Source organism: Miniopterus schreibersii (genome assembly GCF_964146895.1).
Source record: "Miniopterus schreibersii genome assembly, contig: HAP1_SCAFFOLD_207, whole genome shotgun sequence".
Lineage (NCBI taxonomy): Eukaryota > Metazoa > Chordata > Mammalia > Chiroptera > Miniopteridae > Miniopterus > Miniopterus schreibersii.
The window spans coordinates 159-18,233 of NW_027669701.1; the positions used below are offsets into that span (position 1 = coordinate 159).

At 34.2% G+C, this 18,075-nt stretch overlaps 1 protein-coding gene across 1 annotated transcript in view; it reads left to right on the forward strand.

The window, feature by feature from the left end:
* Positions 1-218: 218 nt before the first annotated feature.
* LOC308552097 (ubiquitin carboxyl-terminal hydrolase 15-like) overlaps positions 219-18,075 on the forward strand; it is a gene marked incomplete at both ends in the record, with an annotated part of 29,505 nt that continues 11,648 nt past the window's right edge. The window contains 3 exons of the mRNA XM_081163057.1: positions 219-259; positions 5,767-5,894; positions 8,859-8,989. Of these exons, the coding sequence (XP_081019183.1) occupies positions 219-259; positions 5,767-5,894; positions 8,859-8,989 (300 nt within the window). The remainder of the gene's footprint in view (positions 260-5,766; positions 5,895-8,858; positions 8,990-18,075) is intronic.

The window sequence follows — 18,075 nt, forward strand, 5'->3', positions numbered from 1 at the left end:
CAGGACCAGTCATGCCCACACAGAATGTCTACAAGGAGAAAGCCAGGGTCATCACAAAGGAGAACTTCAAGGTGTTTGCCAGTCTTCGCATGGCCTGGGCCAGTGCCCGGCTCTTTGGCATTGGGGCAAAAACAGCCAAGAAAGCTGCAGAATAGGATGTGGGGGAAAAAGTGCTGTTGGCAACTTGTGATTAAAAAATAATAAAACATGGCAATAGAATGGAGGACGAATTAAAAGCAAGCAAACTTAAAGCAGAGAGGCAAGTTGGGCAGCTGTTACAGTAATCTGTGTCACTAAAAATGACTGGAAAGGAGGTACAAAACTAAGATACTTTTCTGAGAATGAATAAGAGACAGATTTGGATACGCGATGTTATGGGGTGATGGAGGAATATAGGATAATATTTCCAGTTTCTGGCTTGGGAAGTTAAATTACTGATGACATCATTTATTAAAGGAATACTCGAGAATAAGTACATGTGATGTTATGAAGATGATTGATGACTTAAGGTTGAAATGTTTGAAAAATCCAAGTTGATGTGGACTAGTAGGAATTGGGAATATGGTTCTAGAACTTGGGGACTGACTGACCCAGGGATACAGATTTCAGAATCATTGGTATGAGAGTATAAACAGTAAGAGAAGAAATTAGAGAACAGCTCTGTGGAATACTAACATTTAAACAGGGGAAGGGGAAGTTTATAAACAAACAAAAAAAGAGTATCCCTCCCCTTAAGAAAAGTGGAATCACCTTTTTGGAAGGATTGATAAGGTACATAAAATTATGGATCCTTTGGATTTGTTAGGGTGTTCGTTGGTGACTTTGTGAGAACCTTTTGAGGGCTCATTGGTGTACGAGGATCTATTGTGCCAAGTTGAAGCGTGAGGGCTGAGGAAGGACAAGCTTGGCTGCAAGGATAAGTCAGAAAAATGGGAGTAGATAGAGAAGGAAATAAGCATGGGAGATGTGAGGTGGTTTGGGAAGAAAGGAGGAAATAAATGGCCCTTTTTATATGCTGGTCGGAAGAAAAGGTATTGGGAGGGAGAGCTCTAATTTTTCCCATTTACATAGCTAAGTCTTTTCCCCACTAGTTTGTAATGATGTTTTTGGCATACATCATAGTTCCACATATATGATTCTGGTTCTTGTTTCCTTGTGCTGTTTTCATTGGTCTTTTTGCTTCTCCCTGTTTTCATTGGTCTTTTTGCTTCTTCCAATATCACATTTTCTTAATCACAAACCTGGCCCTTGCTTTGTAACCTTAGGCAAGTTAATTTCTGTGTGCCTATGAAATTTTAATAGTGCCTATCTCCTTAGATAGAGCAAATAAGCCAGTATATTAAAGTGCTTAGAAATATGCACCTGGCCCAAGAATAAATGTTAATTATTTTGTAATTATTAAGTAATTTCTATAATTTAATAAAGAGTCTTGATATCTGGTAATCTGAGATTTTTTCCAATTGAGAGGAAATAGGGAGCGACTTATAGAAAGATTCTCTGAGAAAATAACATTTAAGCTATCCAGAAGATGATAGGAGTTAACTAGGTGTTGAGAGCAATAAGAATATTCTAGGCAGAAGGAGCCATGAGACAGAAAATTGTGTGTTCAGAAACAGAAAGAAGGCTCTTGTAGCTAGATATCAGCACAAAGATAAATGGTACCAGTGGCGACTAGAAAGGTAGGGAGGAGCAGATCAAATAAATACATACATACATACATATATATTTTTAAAAATAGTAGTAGTATCTACTACTTCATAGAAGTTGTCAGAATTAAATGAGATAATGAAAGTAAATCCTTTGGCACAGTGCCTGGCACACAGTTTAAGTGCTCAGTAAATAGTTATTCATAGAAATATACTTATGATTATTAATTTATTAACCTTAATAAACTGGTTTATTTAACCAGAATTAACTCTCAGCCAATTTCTTCAGCACTATTTGATAATTTATGACATCTTAATTTATAACACCTTCTTTATCATATATTCAATATGATATTCATATGTTCATATGTGTCCCTTAGCCCTACTAGTGGACTTAGTTTTGTCTCCTTGGTTTGTATGTTGATTATTTTATTAAAATAACATACTTTTAATTATTATGGCTTTATTAAACGATTATAACTAAAAACAGAAGAAGACCTGGTCAGGCAATGTTAAGAATTTAGCTTTCACCCTAATCATAGTTATGACTATTTGTGAAGAATAAAAGTCATGAAATATCAATCTTTACAAATAGTTATAACTATTCAAAACAGAAACTCAGGCGTTAAAATTGGGCTTATCTGGACCCTAAGAGTTTACCAAGGATTAAGAGTACTGTTGAGAATGTATAAATTCAGGTCTTTGTTCATTCCTTTGTAATCTTGATGAGCTGTTGATTCCGTTCTAGGCTTTTGTCAGGTCAAGTTGTGGAATTGGGATTTGGGTAGATTCATAGATTAGGAGTAGAGTTTTTGCAGTACAACAAATCTATGTAAATGTCTTGAAATAATTTTTTTTAATTGATTTGTCTACTTATCTAATATTCTTGTCTTTTATGAGTAAACCTAAGAAGACTACACATTATTTCTGTAATAGATGCTCCTAGTTTTTTTCTACTTCCCTCATATTTCCTTACCACAAAATTCTATAAGATATAGGTGACCTGTAATATAAGTATGATGCTTCTTTGCAATTGAAGGTAGTATAGTGTTGAAAGCAGCTAAATATTCGTCAAGTGGGAGAGTCTCCTCTCATAATAATATGTTATGGCAGCAGATGAATACTGCTCAGTGCAAACCACTATCACTGTGAAGAATTTATTAAATACTTTAGGAGATAAAGCCCCATCATTTAGAAATATCTTTTAAATAAATATAAATAGAATTTTGATAGTATTCCACTAATAGTTTTTGAAGTAAGCTTTATAAATGACATTTTAAATTATAATATTGTTAACTGTGCTGCTATGAACATCGGGGTGCATATATCCTTTCTGATGAATGTTTCAGGATTCTTAGGAGAGAGTGACTGGGGAGGGGGGAGGATCGGGGGGGAACGGGTCATTGGGGAGAAAAAGGGACATCTGTAATACCTTAAACAAAAATAAAAATTATACATATTAAATTATGATATTGTTAACCTATAAATTCAGCACAGTTCCAATCAAAATCTTAAACTGTTTTTGTTTGCTTGTTTGTTTTTGTGGAACTTGATAAACTGTTTCTAAAATTCAGTGGAAGAGCAAATGGCCAAAAATAGTTAAGACAATTTGCAACACAAGCAAGCTGGGGGAACTTGCCCTAAAAAACATCAGCATTAAAGTAATTAAGACACTATGAAATTGCAACAATGATAGAAAAGGTGAGTGGAATAGAGGAAAGGCCACTTAGTATGACATTTTTTTTTTTTTGCAAAGAAAGCAAATGAAATGTCTGAAAAGCTTGTTTAAATTGCAAAGGAGAAAGTCTAAAAAGTTTTTGGTGGGAGAAATCCAATTCAGTGTAATTTTCTTTATTATCAATTTAACATATAAACTCATTACTAGTCTGATCTATTTTATTTTAGAAACAGGGTTTTATGACTTAGTCTCTCAACTTTTTTCCCCTCATAACTCTCAAATTTTATGACTTGGGGACTTTCAGTTGCATAACCCTAATAGTGGGGTTGGAGTACTCATGCATAGAAATTCTGCCATATCCACTTTTAAGGAATTAAACTGTTGATGAATATTCTTTAATAATTGTGGGCTTTTGTTAGGTTGATGTATTCGCTTCAGAGATTTTCAGACATAACTGTAGCATTTTATTCCTTTAGTGCTATATGTAGTAAGCACAGAAACATCAGGATGATGATCTAAAAACGTGGTTACCTATATTATTATATTATACACACGGGCTTCACATGTCTTGTTAACCTATACTTTTGATTTTGTTTGTGACTGAACCTGGTTAAATGTGGGGAAAATGTTTTCAGAAGAGTACCAGTGATAAAGCAGTATTTTCATAGTAGATACAGTCAGAATAAATTTATAAAGTTCTTTAGGTTTATGATTTTTTATGCTCTCTTTGCTAGAGAACCATTATTTTACTTTTGCCTGTCACTGGTCATCTGATGAAAAACTAATTTTTTTAGTTTTTGAAAATAAAATGGCCCGGCCGGGCGTGGCTCAGCTGTTGAGCGTCAACCTAGGATCCAGGCGATCAGGGTTCGATTCCCTGTCAGGGCACATGCCCGGGTTGTGGGCTTGATCCCCAGTCGGGGGCATGCAGGAGGCAGCCGGTCAATGACTCTCTCATCATTGGTGTTTCTGTCTCTCTCTCCCTCTCCTTTCCTCTCTCTGAAATCAATAAAGATATATTTAAAAAAAAAAAAAAAGAATGTAGTTTCAGTAATGCTTAAAATGCTTATGTATCACCCTTTTTAAGTCAATCAAAAATCAATCCTGCTTGTCCTAGTAGATTATACTACTGTATGAGAAGCAGTTGGACACAGTATTGTTGTTATTAACATTTTTTGGTGAAGTACCTAATTAGTTTTAAAGTATTTTTTTAAAACTTTGATGATAATTATTATAATCAGACTTACAAATCTTTAATAATTGCTTTTCTTACTCCCAAAAGATACAGTAAAATATACAAAATTAACATATGGTATTTGTAATTTTTTTGCAAAAGAACCATTTTTCTTTCATATTTTATCATATTGCATTTTAAATTTTGTTTTGATTTTTATGATTACCATTTGAACTTTTCAATTAGCAAATATTTTAATGAGATATTACTTGCATTTTTAAAAAGTGCTATGAGGTATTTGTTTAAATGTGTGTCAATATTTGTTATCTAGTAATAGATATTTGTAGAACATTAGAAATAATACTTTATACAAGTGAAATATTTTTCTTTCAAATACTGTGACATTAAGATTATTTTCAGTAATCTTTGAAGTAGGCACGTACTTTAATATAAAATGAAATACAGTAAAACCTTGATATAACTGACTAATTTGGACAAGGAAGTGTCCGTTAAAGCCAAAAGTCCATTATATAATAAAGTAGGTTTTCTGAATGTGTATGGTAAAAATTTGACAAATTAGTTAGTTTACCTGTTTTTACTTATGTAGAAACATTTTTGTAATTAAAATTAAGTATGTGTGAAAAGTTTAATTTCACAGAAAAGTTTTCTATATGTATTACTGTAATTTTAAATTTGTACTGAATAGGTCTAGTAAATGAGTGTATTCACCAGTCACTGTGAGTAAACAAATGCACATGGCTGGGGCTTGGCTTAGTGCACATTGGTGCATGGGCAGCACACATTAAAACTACTGCAGAAAGTCACGCTAAGTGACAACTGCACCAATTACCGCTGGAGATGCAGTGTGATCACTTGCTAATCAACCTCCAAACATTGTTTACGATCGGTGACTCTTGGATTTAAATATGTAAATAGTTGTAGATATATAATATTTATTTATGTCAGCAAAATTACTACAGTGTTTTTTACACCCTAGGGCCTATTTGCTAAAATTTGTTAGAAGTAACAGTGAATTAATAACAAAAAACTAACCTGTCAGTTTAATTATAAGCAAGTCTTAGTTAAAAGCATTTTAAAATTAACAGGGTGTTAATTTTCACATATGACATATGGACCCAAAATTTTGTCCATTAAATCTGAAGTTCCTTAAATCGAGGCCTACAAAATCGAGGGTTTACTGTATCAAAAATTGCTTCTGTGCTGTTTCTATAGTTCCAGGTTTTCCTTTATCAGTTTTTCTTTTTTAGGTACCTAGTTGATAGTCGCTGGTTCAAACAGTGGAAAAAATATGTTGGCTTTGACAGTTGGGACAAATACCAGATGGGAGATCAGAATGTTTATCCTGGACCCATTGATAACTCTGGACTTCTCAAAGGTATTATTTTCTTCTTTCAGTCAAGTTGTAAATGTGTTCATTTCAATATGTTATAGTCAATGTGTGGAATATAGAAAATGTTAATGTGAGTAAATGGATAAATTAGAAATTTCTTTGTATTCTAATGAACTCACATTATTCTGTCAAAATTAGTCTGTATTGTGACAAATTCTGTTTTTCATTTATAATGTAATAAAGGCTTGTTATTACTTAAACATTTAAATGAAGAATGTAAGTTAGAAAGCACTATCTTATTATTTGGGGGGAATATTGTGTTGTAGATTGTTTTTCCTAATGGATACTGACATTTTTTATTTAAGTTGGGGAGCACAGATACATGTTTACATTTTTGGATTTTTGCATTAATAAAGCCCAGTGGAAAGTGTGGGCAATGATTTGAACAGATGCTTCACCAGAGAAGTTTTCAAAAAGCACATGCAAAGATACTCAACATCATTAGTCATTAAAGAAATGAAGGTTAAAAGCACAATGAGGTACCACTATATATGTATTAAAATGATTAAATTTTAAAAGACTGACCCCATACCAAGTGCTGACAAGGATATGGAGCAAGCAGAACTTTCATATACTGTTTCTGGGATAAAAAAGCTTGGCAGTTTCCTAAAACGCTAAGTATATTTACCATAGGAACCAGCTATTCCACTCCTAGGCATTCACCTAAGAAAAATGGAAGTATATATCCATATGAAAACTTGTACACAAATGTTTATAGCAGTGTTGTTTGTAATAGAGAAAATTGGAAACAACCCAAAATACCCATCAACAGCTGAATGGATAAACAAATTATAGTATATCCATATAATGATATCCTACTCAGCAATTAAAAGGTATGAACTATTGATACATAAAAACATGAATGGATCTCAAGATAATTATGCAGCATAAATGAAGACACATAAAACAGTATATACTATTTTTATCTAAGATTGTAAAAAATTCAGATTTGCCTATGATAACAGAAAGCAGACACAATTTTCATATAAAATTCTAGAACATACAAAATAGTCTATAGTTGCAAAACACAGATAAGTGGTTTTCTGGCAATAGGGTGGTGGACTCGGATGGACAGGAAGGAGAGATTACAAAAGGCTACAAGGAAACCTTTGCAGGTGATGAGTATGTTCATCATTTTGGCAGTGGTATAGGGTTCACACAGGTATTGATATGTCAAAACTTATCAAACTACATTTTAAATATGTTTAGTTTATTGTATGTCAATTATATATCAATAAACACAAAAGTAACAAATATCAGCTGTTCTGTGTTTAGTTTAGGGGTGTTTTCCCCCTTTAAAAATAATGATTTTATTTTGTCTACTAGATACAAATAACTATTTACATTCTGGTCTGTAGTAAAATCATTTACTCAAACTCTTGAATTATTGTGGAAAACAGAATAGAAGTCTTAATTTTAAACTTTTTTCTGTTTTCTTTGAAGCATTATGTTATAGTGAAAGAAAATGGATGCTAGAGTAGAAGGATTTGTGTTTGAACCCACTCTCTAATTTTCTGTCTTTATGGCCTTGGGCATGTTAATCAATATCTAAGTCTGTTTACTAATAAAAATGGAGAAATTTACTTCATAATAGTGGAAAATCAGTTGAGATAACAGGGTTTTCTCAATAATAACGTATTTTACTATACCTGTAATTTTCTGTATGTATGATCTTAGGCAACTTTCTCAATTTCCCTGGATATATTTTCTAATCTAAAATGAAGATATCTATTTTATAGGATTGCTTTGAGGATTGACTGAGATAACATGGTTATCTGCTGTATTATGTCACATAGTACATTATCCATACAGGGAGTTTTTTCACCTTCAGAACGTTCTGAAAATGTGTTGCAAATTATCGGTTTTCATCAAGAATTTAAAAATTACAAATAAAGTTTGAAAAAACTGAGCTTAAAAATTAATACTTCATTTGCATTTATTCCTGAAGTCCATATTATAAAATTCAGAGATTTCCCATTTCTGCTCTATATGAAACATAGTTTCTCAAAGTTTAGTATAATTCTGTGACCATAGATTGATCCTAGGTAGAATAAATAACTTTCTTAATCCTTTCAGCGTTTTTCCGGCTTCTTGCTTAATTTATATTTTTTTATCTAATAAGAATAGTATGTTCTTATTATTGAAATTCTACCAAGAACAATTTGGTTTCCCATATTTGATCATTTAAGACTGGCTCAGAATGAGAAAATCCCCTTTTTGTTGTCTGTAACTTAAATTATTTCTGTGTCTATACTTTGGAAATTGAAGTAAAGGGCCAGATAATAATAAATGAATCTCAGATTAGGACTGTGATGTAGGTATAATTCAAGATCTCTGGCCTGCCCTGTAATAAATTTTTAGTTTAAATAGAATTTTGAAAGTGGATTATAGAATTAGAACCACATCTGAAAAACTACTTCCCTTTTAGCTCTGGGGAGGAGTCTAGATTATGAGCCTTCTGGAATAATGAGTTGGTTCACAGGATGCCCTTTTGTGATTTCCATCATGGTTTACAGCCCATGTTCTTTAGAGTCATTGTGAAAGGTTATTGATTTGTTTTTGAGTTTCCTTCATCAGCTAATGCTACATTAGCCACTATTACCATGCATTGGATCTCTGATACTCAAAATATTTGGGAAACCCTCTTTTTTGAGGTCCCTTGGCTAATAGTTATACCTTACTATATTTTAAGAGCCTAATAAAAGAAAAATTATGTTTTTAAACATTATTCTATGACTAATGCCAAACATTGGAATTTTTTAAAGCAACAGTTTATTTTGGAATAGATAGATTTAGATGTGAACCTCTTTAGCGCTTTCTTCAAAACTTATTTAAACACTTAAATTATTCCTCATGAGTTTAAGTAATTTGTGATGTATACAACCAGAGTATTTAGAGGTATATACTATTGTTTCTTTTTATGTATTGAATATGTTTTTCCTTTTGCAGATGGTGATGCCCAGTCACTTAAGGAGCATCTTATTGATGAACTGGATTACATACTATTGCCAACTGAGGGCTGGAATAAACTTGTCAGCTGGTATACATTGATGGAAGGTCAGGAACCAATAGCACGAAAGGTACATATTAAAAATAACTGATTAAAAATTTTTTTCTTGAACAACTCACATTTTATTGTTAATTCAATGACTCGTGAAGCCTTGTCAGTTATCTTTGAGATAAAGACTACCAAGATGTTACTGTACACTGTGTAATAACAGCTAACATATATAGAGGATTTACTATATACCAGCCACTGTTACAAGCACATAAAAGTAGTCCCTCCTTATTTGTGGTTTTGCTTGATATGATTTCATTTACCTGTAGTTAACAGTGATCCAAAAATATTAAATGGAAAGATTCAAGAATGAAACAATTCATAAGTTTTCAGTTGCATGCCATTCTGTGTAGCATGTTGAACTCTTACTCCATATTGCCCCATTTTGCCTGGGTTGTGAATCATCTCTGTCCAGCATATCCATGCTGTACCCTCTACCTGCCCATTACTCACTTAGTAGCTGTCTCAGTCATCAAATTGGTTAGAGAGAGACCACATTCACGTAGAGTTTATTTCATTATATTGTTGTGTGTTCTATTTTATATTGGTTACTATTAATCTCTAACTGTGCCTGATTTATAAGTAAACTTTATCATAGATATGTATGTAAAGGAAAAAACATAGTATATATAGGTTCAGTACTCTTCATGGTTTCAGGCATACACTGGGAGTCCTGGAACGTATCCCTCATGGATGACGAGGGGACTGCTATACATTTTTAACTAAATTAATCCTCACAGAAAACCCTGAGTAACTATTATTATCTCAATTTTATAGATGAGGAAATGAGAACAGAAGTAGAGAGGTTCGGGGCGTTTTAGAAAGTCCTTTCAGTTTACAAACTAAGGCAGCATGACTGTTTTCTTAACCACGGTGCAGTGCTGCTTTTTTTTATATTAGAAAATTAGAAAATAAAAAAGAAACTAAAACTTGAAAAAATATATTGCAACCTAATTTTTTTTAACTTGAAAATGAAGATATCTTTCTTATTCCTCATTTTAAAGTTTTATAATTATAGTCTAGAAGAATTAAAAATGATTGATTTTCTTTACTTTTGGGGACTAAAAAGTCATTCCATAGTAGAAGAATGCCAAATGCTTGAAGTAGATTTGCCAACTTTACACAAGTGTTTGATAGTGTATTTGGGTGAGGAGGGGTGGGCGTGGGGGGGAAATGGAGGAAGAGCCAGGATCTCTGAGCATAATTATTTGTTTGTGTGTTTTTTTCCTACATGGAAACAATTAAAAAGATGAATTATGTAGCACAAGGGTATAAACCTCTAGTAAACCAAACCATTTTGGATTTATTTGGAACAGATGCTACAAAATTTCTATAGTAACTATTTTTATTTGTATTTGTATATTTATGACAGATTAGAATTGAATCTTGTTTTCTAAATAGAATGTAAATGTGCCTTTGATTTAGTTACTTTAAATATAGTTCCTTAATTTCACTCAACCTTTTCTTGTAGTCATTTCAAAATTAGGATTCCTCTCTTTTAGTAATGTTAGCCTTATATATATAAAAAGGTCTATCATTTTATCTGTATTGCTGGAGATTTGAGTGTTTTGACCATTTGAATGATAGACTGGCTCTAATACTGTCTAGAAGAAGAACTTCATTTCTGGGGTAAAGGAAAATCTGTGTCTGAAATATCTTCAAATGCGTTAAACTGTATTACTTTAACCTTAATGATATACTTTTTTTCCTTAATAAATGTAGCATATTGTACAGTACAAGTTGTTAATGGTAAATAAATCAGCCAACAACTTCATTGGCATTACTTTTTTTTATTTTATTTTATTTTTGTTTAAAATATTACAGACGTCCCTTTTTCTCCCCAATGACCCATTCCACCCCGTCCCTTCCCCCTCCCCAGTCCCTCTCCCCACCATTGTCTACATCCTTGGGTTGTGCATATATGCATATAAGTTCTTTGGTTACTCTCTCCCCCTCCACCCACCCGCCCTCCTCCATCCCTCTGACATTCGGCATTACTTTTTAAAAGATGTTTTGGCATTTTTTGAAATTTGTGTATGATAAGCAAAAGTAAAGCAAAAAAGAAAAGAATCATGAAAACTTTACATAGGTAGAAAGGAAAAAACTTTAACAAGTCTGCTAGGAGATCATACATTTATTTTTTAATTAAGGTAGTTAGAATTTATTTAACCTGTAAAGTAATTTTCAAACTTTAGTATGCATAAAAATTACCTGGAGTTTTTATTAAAATGTGTCTTCCTCCAAAATTAAATCATTAAGACTGGGAATTTCCATTTATACTATGCCCCACATGACTCTGATGCTAGTGGAGCTCAGTTGAAGAACTGACTGGTCTTTTAGGATCTGAAGCCTAACTTTGACTTTTACTAATCTCTGATTAGAATCTAGGGTTGGCCAAGGACACAGACAATGGTGGGGAGAGTGACTGGGGAGGAGGAAGGAACGGGGGGGCACGGGTCATTGGGGAGAAAAAGGGATATCTGTAATACTTTAAACAAAAATAAAAATTACACATATTTAAAAAAATTTAAAAATAAAAATAAATTTAAAAAATGAAGATATGCAATAAAAAAATTAAAAAAATAAAAAAAGAATCTAGGGTTGGTAATACCCCTAGCTATTATGCAGAAAGAAGTTAATCGTCTTCCTGGGCCACAAATTATCTCTAAAATGTTTCATTTCTAGTGTCAGACATTCAATTAAAAAACACACCAGACAAATGAGCAGGAAATACAATGAAACCAAAATCCAAGAGAAACTGTAGACAACAAACACAAACAGACCCATGAGGAATCCAGATAATGGAGTTATCAGACACAGACTTTAAAATACTGTGCATATTATGTTCAAAAATAAAAAAAGACAGAGTTGAAAAGAAGGACAGAACTGTTAAGAGCCAAATGAAATCCTGAAACTGAATAATATGAAAAAATTAAGAAATAAGGTCTTAATGTTTAGGTAAAATACTAGATCAAACAGAACCAAAGACAAACTTGTAAAGTAAATGATAATATCAGTACAAAATGTACACACTAAAGAATGGAAAAAACAGAAAAAAGCAAAGGGACACATGTAATACAATGAATAAGTTTAATATACATATAAGAGAACTCTTAGAAGGAGAGTAAAGAATGGGGTAAAAGTAATCCTGGAGGTAATAATAGCTGAGAATTTTCCAGAACCAATGAAAGGTATCATGCTACAGACTGAAGAAATTCTGTGGATCCCAAGCTGAAAAAAATAAGCAGAACCATACCCAGTAAATCTGTTGAAAAGCAAAGGTAAAAAGATATTTCTTACAGTAGCCAGAAAATATATTACCTTCAAAGTAAGGATATGACAAATAAATGATTTCTCAAGAGAGGTGAAAGAAAAAAATTTTAACATGCTGAGAAAAAATATCTGCTAACCTAGAATTCTGTGACCAAAGAAAGGATCCTTCAGAAAAAGCTATTTTTAGATAAGCAAGTTGGTAGAATTTGTTACCAGAAGACCGAATTAAAGGAAATACAAAACAGTCTGCAGAATGGAAGGAAAATTGCTCCATATGGAAGCTTGGAGACACAGGAAAAAATGTACACTGACAAAAGTAAACATTGTGAATAAATATTATGGCAGACTGTATAGTAATAATTTCTTACAGGGATGAAAATATGTATAAAACTTACATAACAATATTAACATAAATTAAGATAGTAGCCTCCAAGATGACCCACAATGATTTCTACCTCTTCATATCCATATCCTTGGGTAGTCCTTTTCCACGTTGTACCAAGGTCTTAGGATTGTATTGGTCTGGGTAGCCAGAAACATATAGCAGATGTCATGGCTTATCACTTTCAAGATTAGCTGAAGGGGGTAAAAAGGAACAAACTTCCAGTTGTAAATAAATCATGGGGATATAATGTACAGTATGGTAACTATAGTTAATAATACAGTATTGCATATTTGAAAGCTGCTGAGAGAGCAGATCTTAAAAGTTCTCATCACAAGAAAAAAAATTTTGTAACTATGCATGGTGACAGATGTTAGCTGGACTTATTGTGGTGATCGTTTTGCAATATGTATAAATATTGAATCGTTATGTTGTACGCTTAAAACTTACAATCTTTTATGTCGATTATACCTTATTAAAAAAGAAAAGATTAAATTATAAAAGACACCTTGGCTTATATCCTGGTTGTGCATGCATGCCCTTGTGCTCTCTCTCGTTTCTGAGTTTGGGAAATTCAACTGCATACTCAGACAGCCTTTGGAGAGCCTCAGTAGGGAACTGAGATCACTGGATAAGAGAGGAACAGAGGCCTACCAACAGTCATGAATGAGCCTGGAGTGAATCCTGCAATCTCATCCAAGCTTCCAAATAATTGAGGCCCCAGTCTACATACAGTTTGACAACAATCTCACAAGAAACCCCAACCCAGAACAACCCAGCTAAGCTGCTCCAGATTCTTGACCTGAGAAACTATGTGAGATGTGTGCTTTGTGAAGCTGCTGTATTTGGGGGTAATTTATTATGCAGCAATAGCTAGCTAATACTGATTTTTTGATATCTGAACTATAGTGTGCTGCCTAAAAAACTTGGAAGGTAATGGTTTTGGAACTGGGCAGTGTGTAGAAGCTGTAAGGACTTTTAAGAGTATTAGTGAAAGCCTAAAGAGCCTTGAATAAATTGGTAGTAGAATTTCAGCAATTGAGGAGGCTGCCAGTGAAGACTTTAAAGAAAGTGAGGAAAGTTTTATTAGAACCTTGAAGAAAGTGTTCTTTGTTATAAGGTGGCGGAAAGTTTGGCAACACATCAGTGGCAGCAAAGTTGAAGGTAAAAATAATATATCTAATGATATATTTGAACGATCTGCCAAAATGTTGAAAGTACTGCCTGGTTTCCTCTTGTGCTGCTATAATCAAATGTGAGAAGACAGAGAGAAGGTAAAGAAAGGGCTGCTAAATAAAAAGGAGCCAAGACTTCCTCGTTTTAAAGATTTCTAGCCTCTCCAGATAACAGATAATGCTAAAACTAAGATGTGTCTCTGAGCAAAGATCAAACTCAAGGCACTGTCAGGCAAGTATGGTCTAACGTTGAAGCCTAGGATGTGATTATAAAATTCATTGTTAAGACTTCAGAAAAGCTAATGGTGGTGCCTCACAACTCTGTTCAAGCAAAAGGCCCTTTAAAGAATGTATGAAAAGATGCTCAACTTCATTAGCTACAAGGGAAATGCAAATCAAAACCACAATGAGATGCCATCTCACACCTGTTAGAATGGCTGTTATCAGTAAGACAAAAAATAACAAGAGGTGAAGAGGATGTAGAGAAAAAGGAACCCTCACACACTGCTAGTGGGAATGTGAACTGATACAGCCACTGTGGAAAACAGTATGGAGATTCCTCAAAAAATTAAGAATAGAGCTACCATATCACCCAGCAATTCCTCTTTTGGGTATCTACCTGAAATATTTGAAAATATATATTTGTAAAGAAACATGCACCCATATGTTCATTGCAGCATTATTCACAGTGGACAAAACATGGAAACAACCTAAATCCTTTGATGGATGACTGGATAAAGAAGTTGTGGTACAGATATACAATGGAATACTGCTTACCCATAATGAAATACTGCCATTTGTGACAACATGGATGGATTTTGAGAGTATCATGCTAAGCGAAATAAGTCAGATGGAAAAGCACAAGAACCATATGATTTCACTCATATGTGGGATATAAAACTGAGAGCAACAGAGACAACCCCTCACTGGAGTTCTCCAGGTTAAGGCCTGCTCTGGTCACCTTTGAGCATGTTATTGAATGAAAAGACTGAGGCTCATGAAGGTTGAGTGACTTATCCCAGTACACACAGCTGTCCTGTGTCAATGCCTAGATATCTGGACATAATCAAACCTCCAAATAACCCTCTGATTATCTCCTGAAGTACTCAGGTATCCACATACCCATCTGACATCTATTATCCAGACCACTGGACATAGCCAGACCTCCTGGCACCCATCTTCCAGATTACCTGGCATCCATCATTCAGTCCACCCAACATCTGACTGATAACTGTCCAGGACCAACCCTAGGGCTAAAAATGCAAGACTGATATTTCTTTAGAATGTACTTTTTACTATAAGAACTTTTTTTTCTTCTTCAGAATACTTCTGGGTTTTTGCCTAGCTGTTTTCCCAGTTTGTAAGCTCTAAGATCCTTGAATAAATCTATATTACTTATTTGGGGGGGAAAAAGAAGAAAGCAACAAATGAACAAAACAAACCTACAGACACACACAACAGTGTAAAATTACCAGCCCAGGATGATTTGGCTCAGTGGTTAGAGTGTCAGCCTGTGGACTGAAGGGTCCTGGGTTCAATTCCGGCAAGGGCACGTACCTCCTACCTTGGTTGCAGGCTCCATCCCAGCCCCACTGGGGCATGTTCAGGAGGCATCCAGTGTGTCTCTCTCACATTGATGCCCCCCTCCCCCCGCTCTCTGAAAAGCAATGGAGAAAATATCCTCAGGTAAAGATTAAAAAAAAGATTTTAAAAAATAGATTGCCAGAGAGGAAGGTGAGTGGGAGGATGAAAGGGGTAAAGGGTGAAATATATGGTAATAGAGGGAGACTAGACGATAGGTGGTGAGCACATAACGCAGATTCCGATTATGTCTTATAGAATGGTACACTTGAAACTGACATAGTGGTGTTAGCCGGTGCCACCCAAATAAATTTAATTGGAAAAAATTGCTAATAATATAGGTACTAAATATTGGTAAAAAAACAACAACAATATGCTTTAAATCTGTTTTAATCTACAGTTTCCTTCCCACCTCTTCTCCCACCTTGCATTTTATTTATTGAATAAATCGGGTTGCCTGATTGGCAGAGGGGAAAAAAATTTAGAGTGTACTTCACACCTCCTTTCAGCATTCAGGCTTCTCAGGATAATAAAGCTTCTAAGAAACTAAAGAGCATTGCCCCTCAGCTTAAACCAAGGTAAAGAGGACTCACCTAGGGGACATTTGTGTGTGTGACTTTTGTCTAATGGAATGAACTCCAATGAGATTTGCTGGAGACCTACAGTATTTTCAAGAAGCACTGCCATCTTGGACTGCAGAGACAATATAAAATGAAAGAGGCCTTTTACCTCCCAGACTTCCACAAGTTGGAATCAAGACAAATATTTTACTCAACTGCAGACACACGTGTTAACTTTCATGAAAAAAAGCATGACTCGGAAAGCAGAACCAAGAGTTATAAAGAGTCATTTTCAGGTAAGGGCAGAAGTGAGCCCTAATCAAGGATCTTCCAGTATTTGCCCAGGTGGATTTCAGAATTTCTATGGGCCATTGACTCTTTTGTACCTCCTCTTTTCCTTCCTTTTTACAGGAATATCTAAAAGATTATCTTCTGCATGTCCCATCATTTAATCTGGGTGTATGTGGGACAGAAGATTTATAATTTAGTTCACAGGCCTATAGATTAAGGGGAACTGTATTCAAGATGCTTAAGGAACTACAGCCAAGGATCCTCATTTACACCTGGATTAGATATAGATGACAAGTTTCTGAACTTTGAGTTGATGTTATAATGGGATGAGACTATTGGGAGCCTTTGCATCTTGCGGGGAGGGGCTGTGACTTATTGGAGGCCAGAGGGTAGACTGTGGTAGCCAGCCTTAAAGATGCTCCCCAGTGATCACCACCACTTGGTATTCACACGAGTGTAACCTCCTACATTGGACCACAGTTGGTCTGTGTGACTATTAAAATATGGCTGAAGTGATAGTATGTCAATTCAGAAATTAGTTTACAAATATATGAGTAGTTCTAACTTGGGAGTTATCTTTTTCCCTCGGATCACTCTGAGTGAAACTATGCTATGCAGGCAGCCTACAGAGAGACTCACATGATGAGGAACTGAAGTCTCTGCCAACAGCTGGAGAGGAACTGAGGCCTGCCAACTATCACATGAGTGAGCTTGGAAGAAGATTTGAACAACGTGATTAACCACCATGACCTGATGACATGCATAGCACTTAGTGCAGAAGACAAATTTCTTTTGTATTCTAAAATTGTCTAATATTTTCAACTGAATGATAAAACAATGCAGCATAAAAGGGTGACTGAAGACATCCTTAGAAGGAACTTCATAGCGTAAATGCATATATTGGAAAAGAAGAAAGTCTGAAAATCTGTTGTCTCAAGAAGTTAAGAGAAGAAAAGGAAATTAAGCCTAATCAAGAAAGAATATAGTAGACATTAATAAAATAGAAAAAAAATACAAAGTTTACTCATTGTAAAAACAGTGAACTAACGGCAATAAAATGAAGATGAGTCCTGGCAACACTGATCAAGAATAAAAAGAGAATAGGCACAAAATAACCTATATTAGGAATGAAAAGCGGACATCCTAGCAGAGCCTAACGACTTTTTTAACAGATTAAGTTTTTGAGCAGCTTTATGCAGTAATTTGAAAATTTAGCTGAAATGGACAAATTTCTACAAAAATACAACAGTGAGAAATAGAAAATCTGAATTGCACTTTGTGATTAAAGAAATAGAATCATTAAGTGAAAACCTTCCCACAAAGTAAAATGCAGGTCCAGAAGGTTTCATCAATGTATTCTACCAAATGTTTAAGGAATAAGTATACCAATCTTATTCAGATTCTTCCAAAAATAGAAGGCATACTTCCCAACTATTTTATGGCAAGGCTAAACATGACACAAAACCCTGAAGGACATTATAAAAAAGCAGAATTATAGGCTAGTCTTATTCATGAACATAGATGCTTAATTTCTAAACACAGTATTAGGGAGCCAAATCCAGCAATATATAAAAAGGACAATAAAAATTGGCTAAGGTGGATTTTTTAAATGCAATTTTGATTTAACTTTGAAAGTCATATAATTTTGGTATCAGCTGAATAAAGAAGAAAAATAATCTCAATAGGTGCTGAAAAAGCATTTGATAAAACTCAGTATTCATGTATGATTTTTTTAAAAACTCATAGAAATAGAAAACTAGGAATAGAAACTGTGCAAAATATACTTATTCGTAAAACATTCAAACCTCTACTTCTCAGATCAGGTAAAAGACAAGGGTAACTGTAT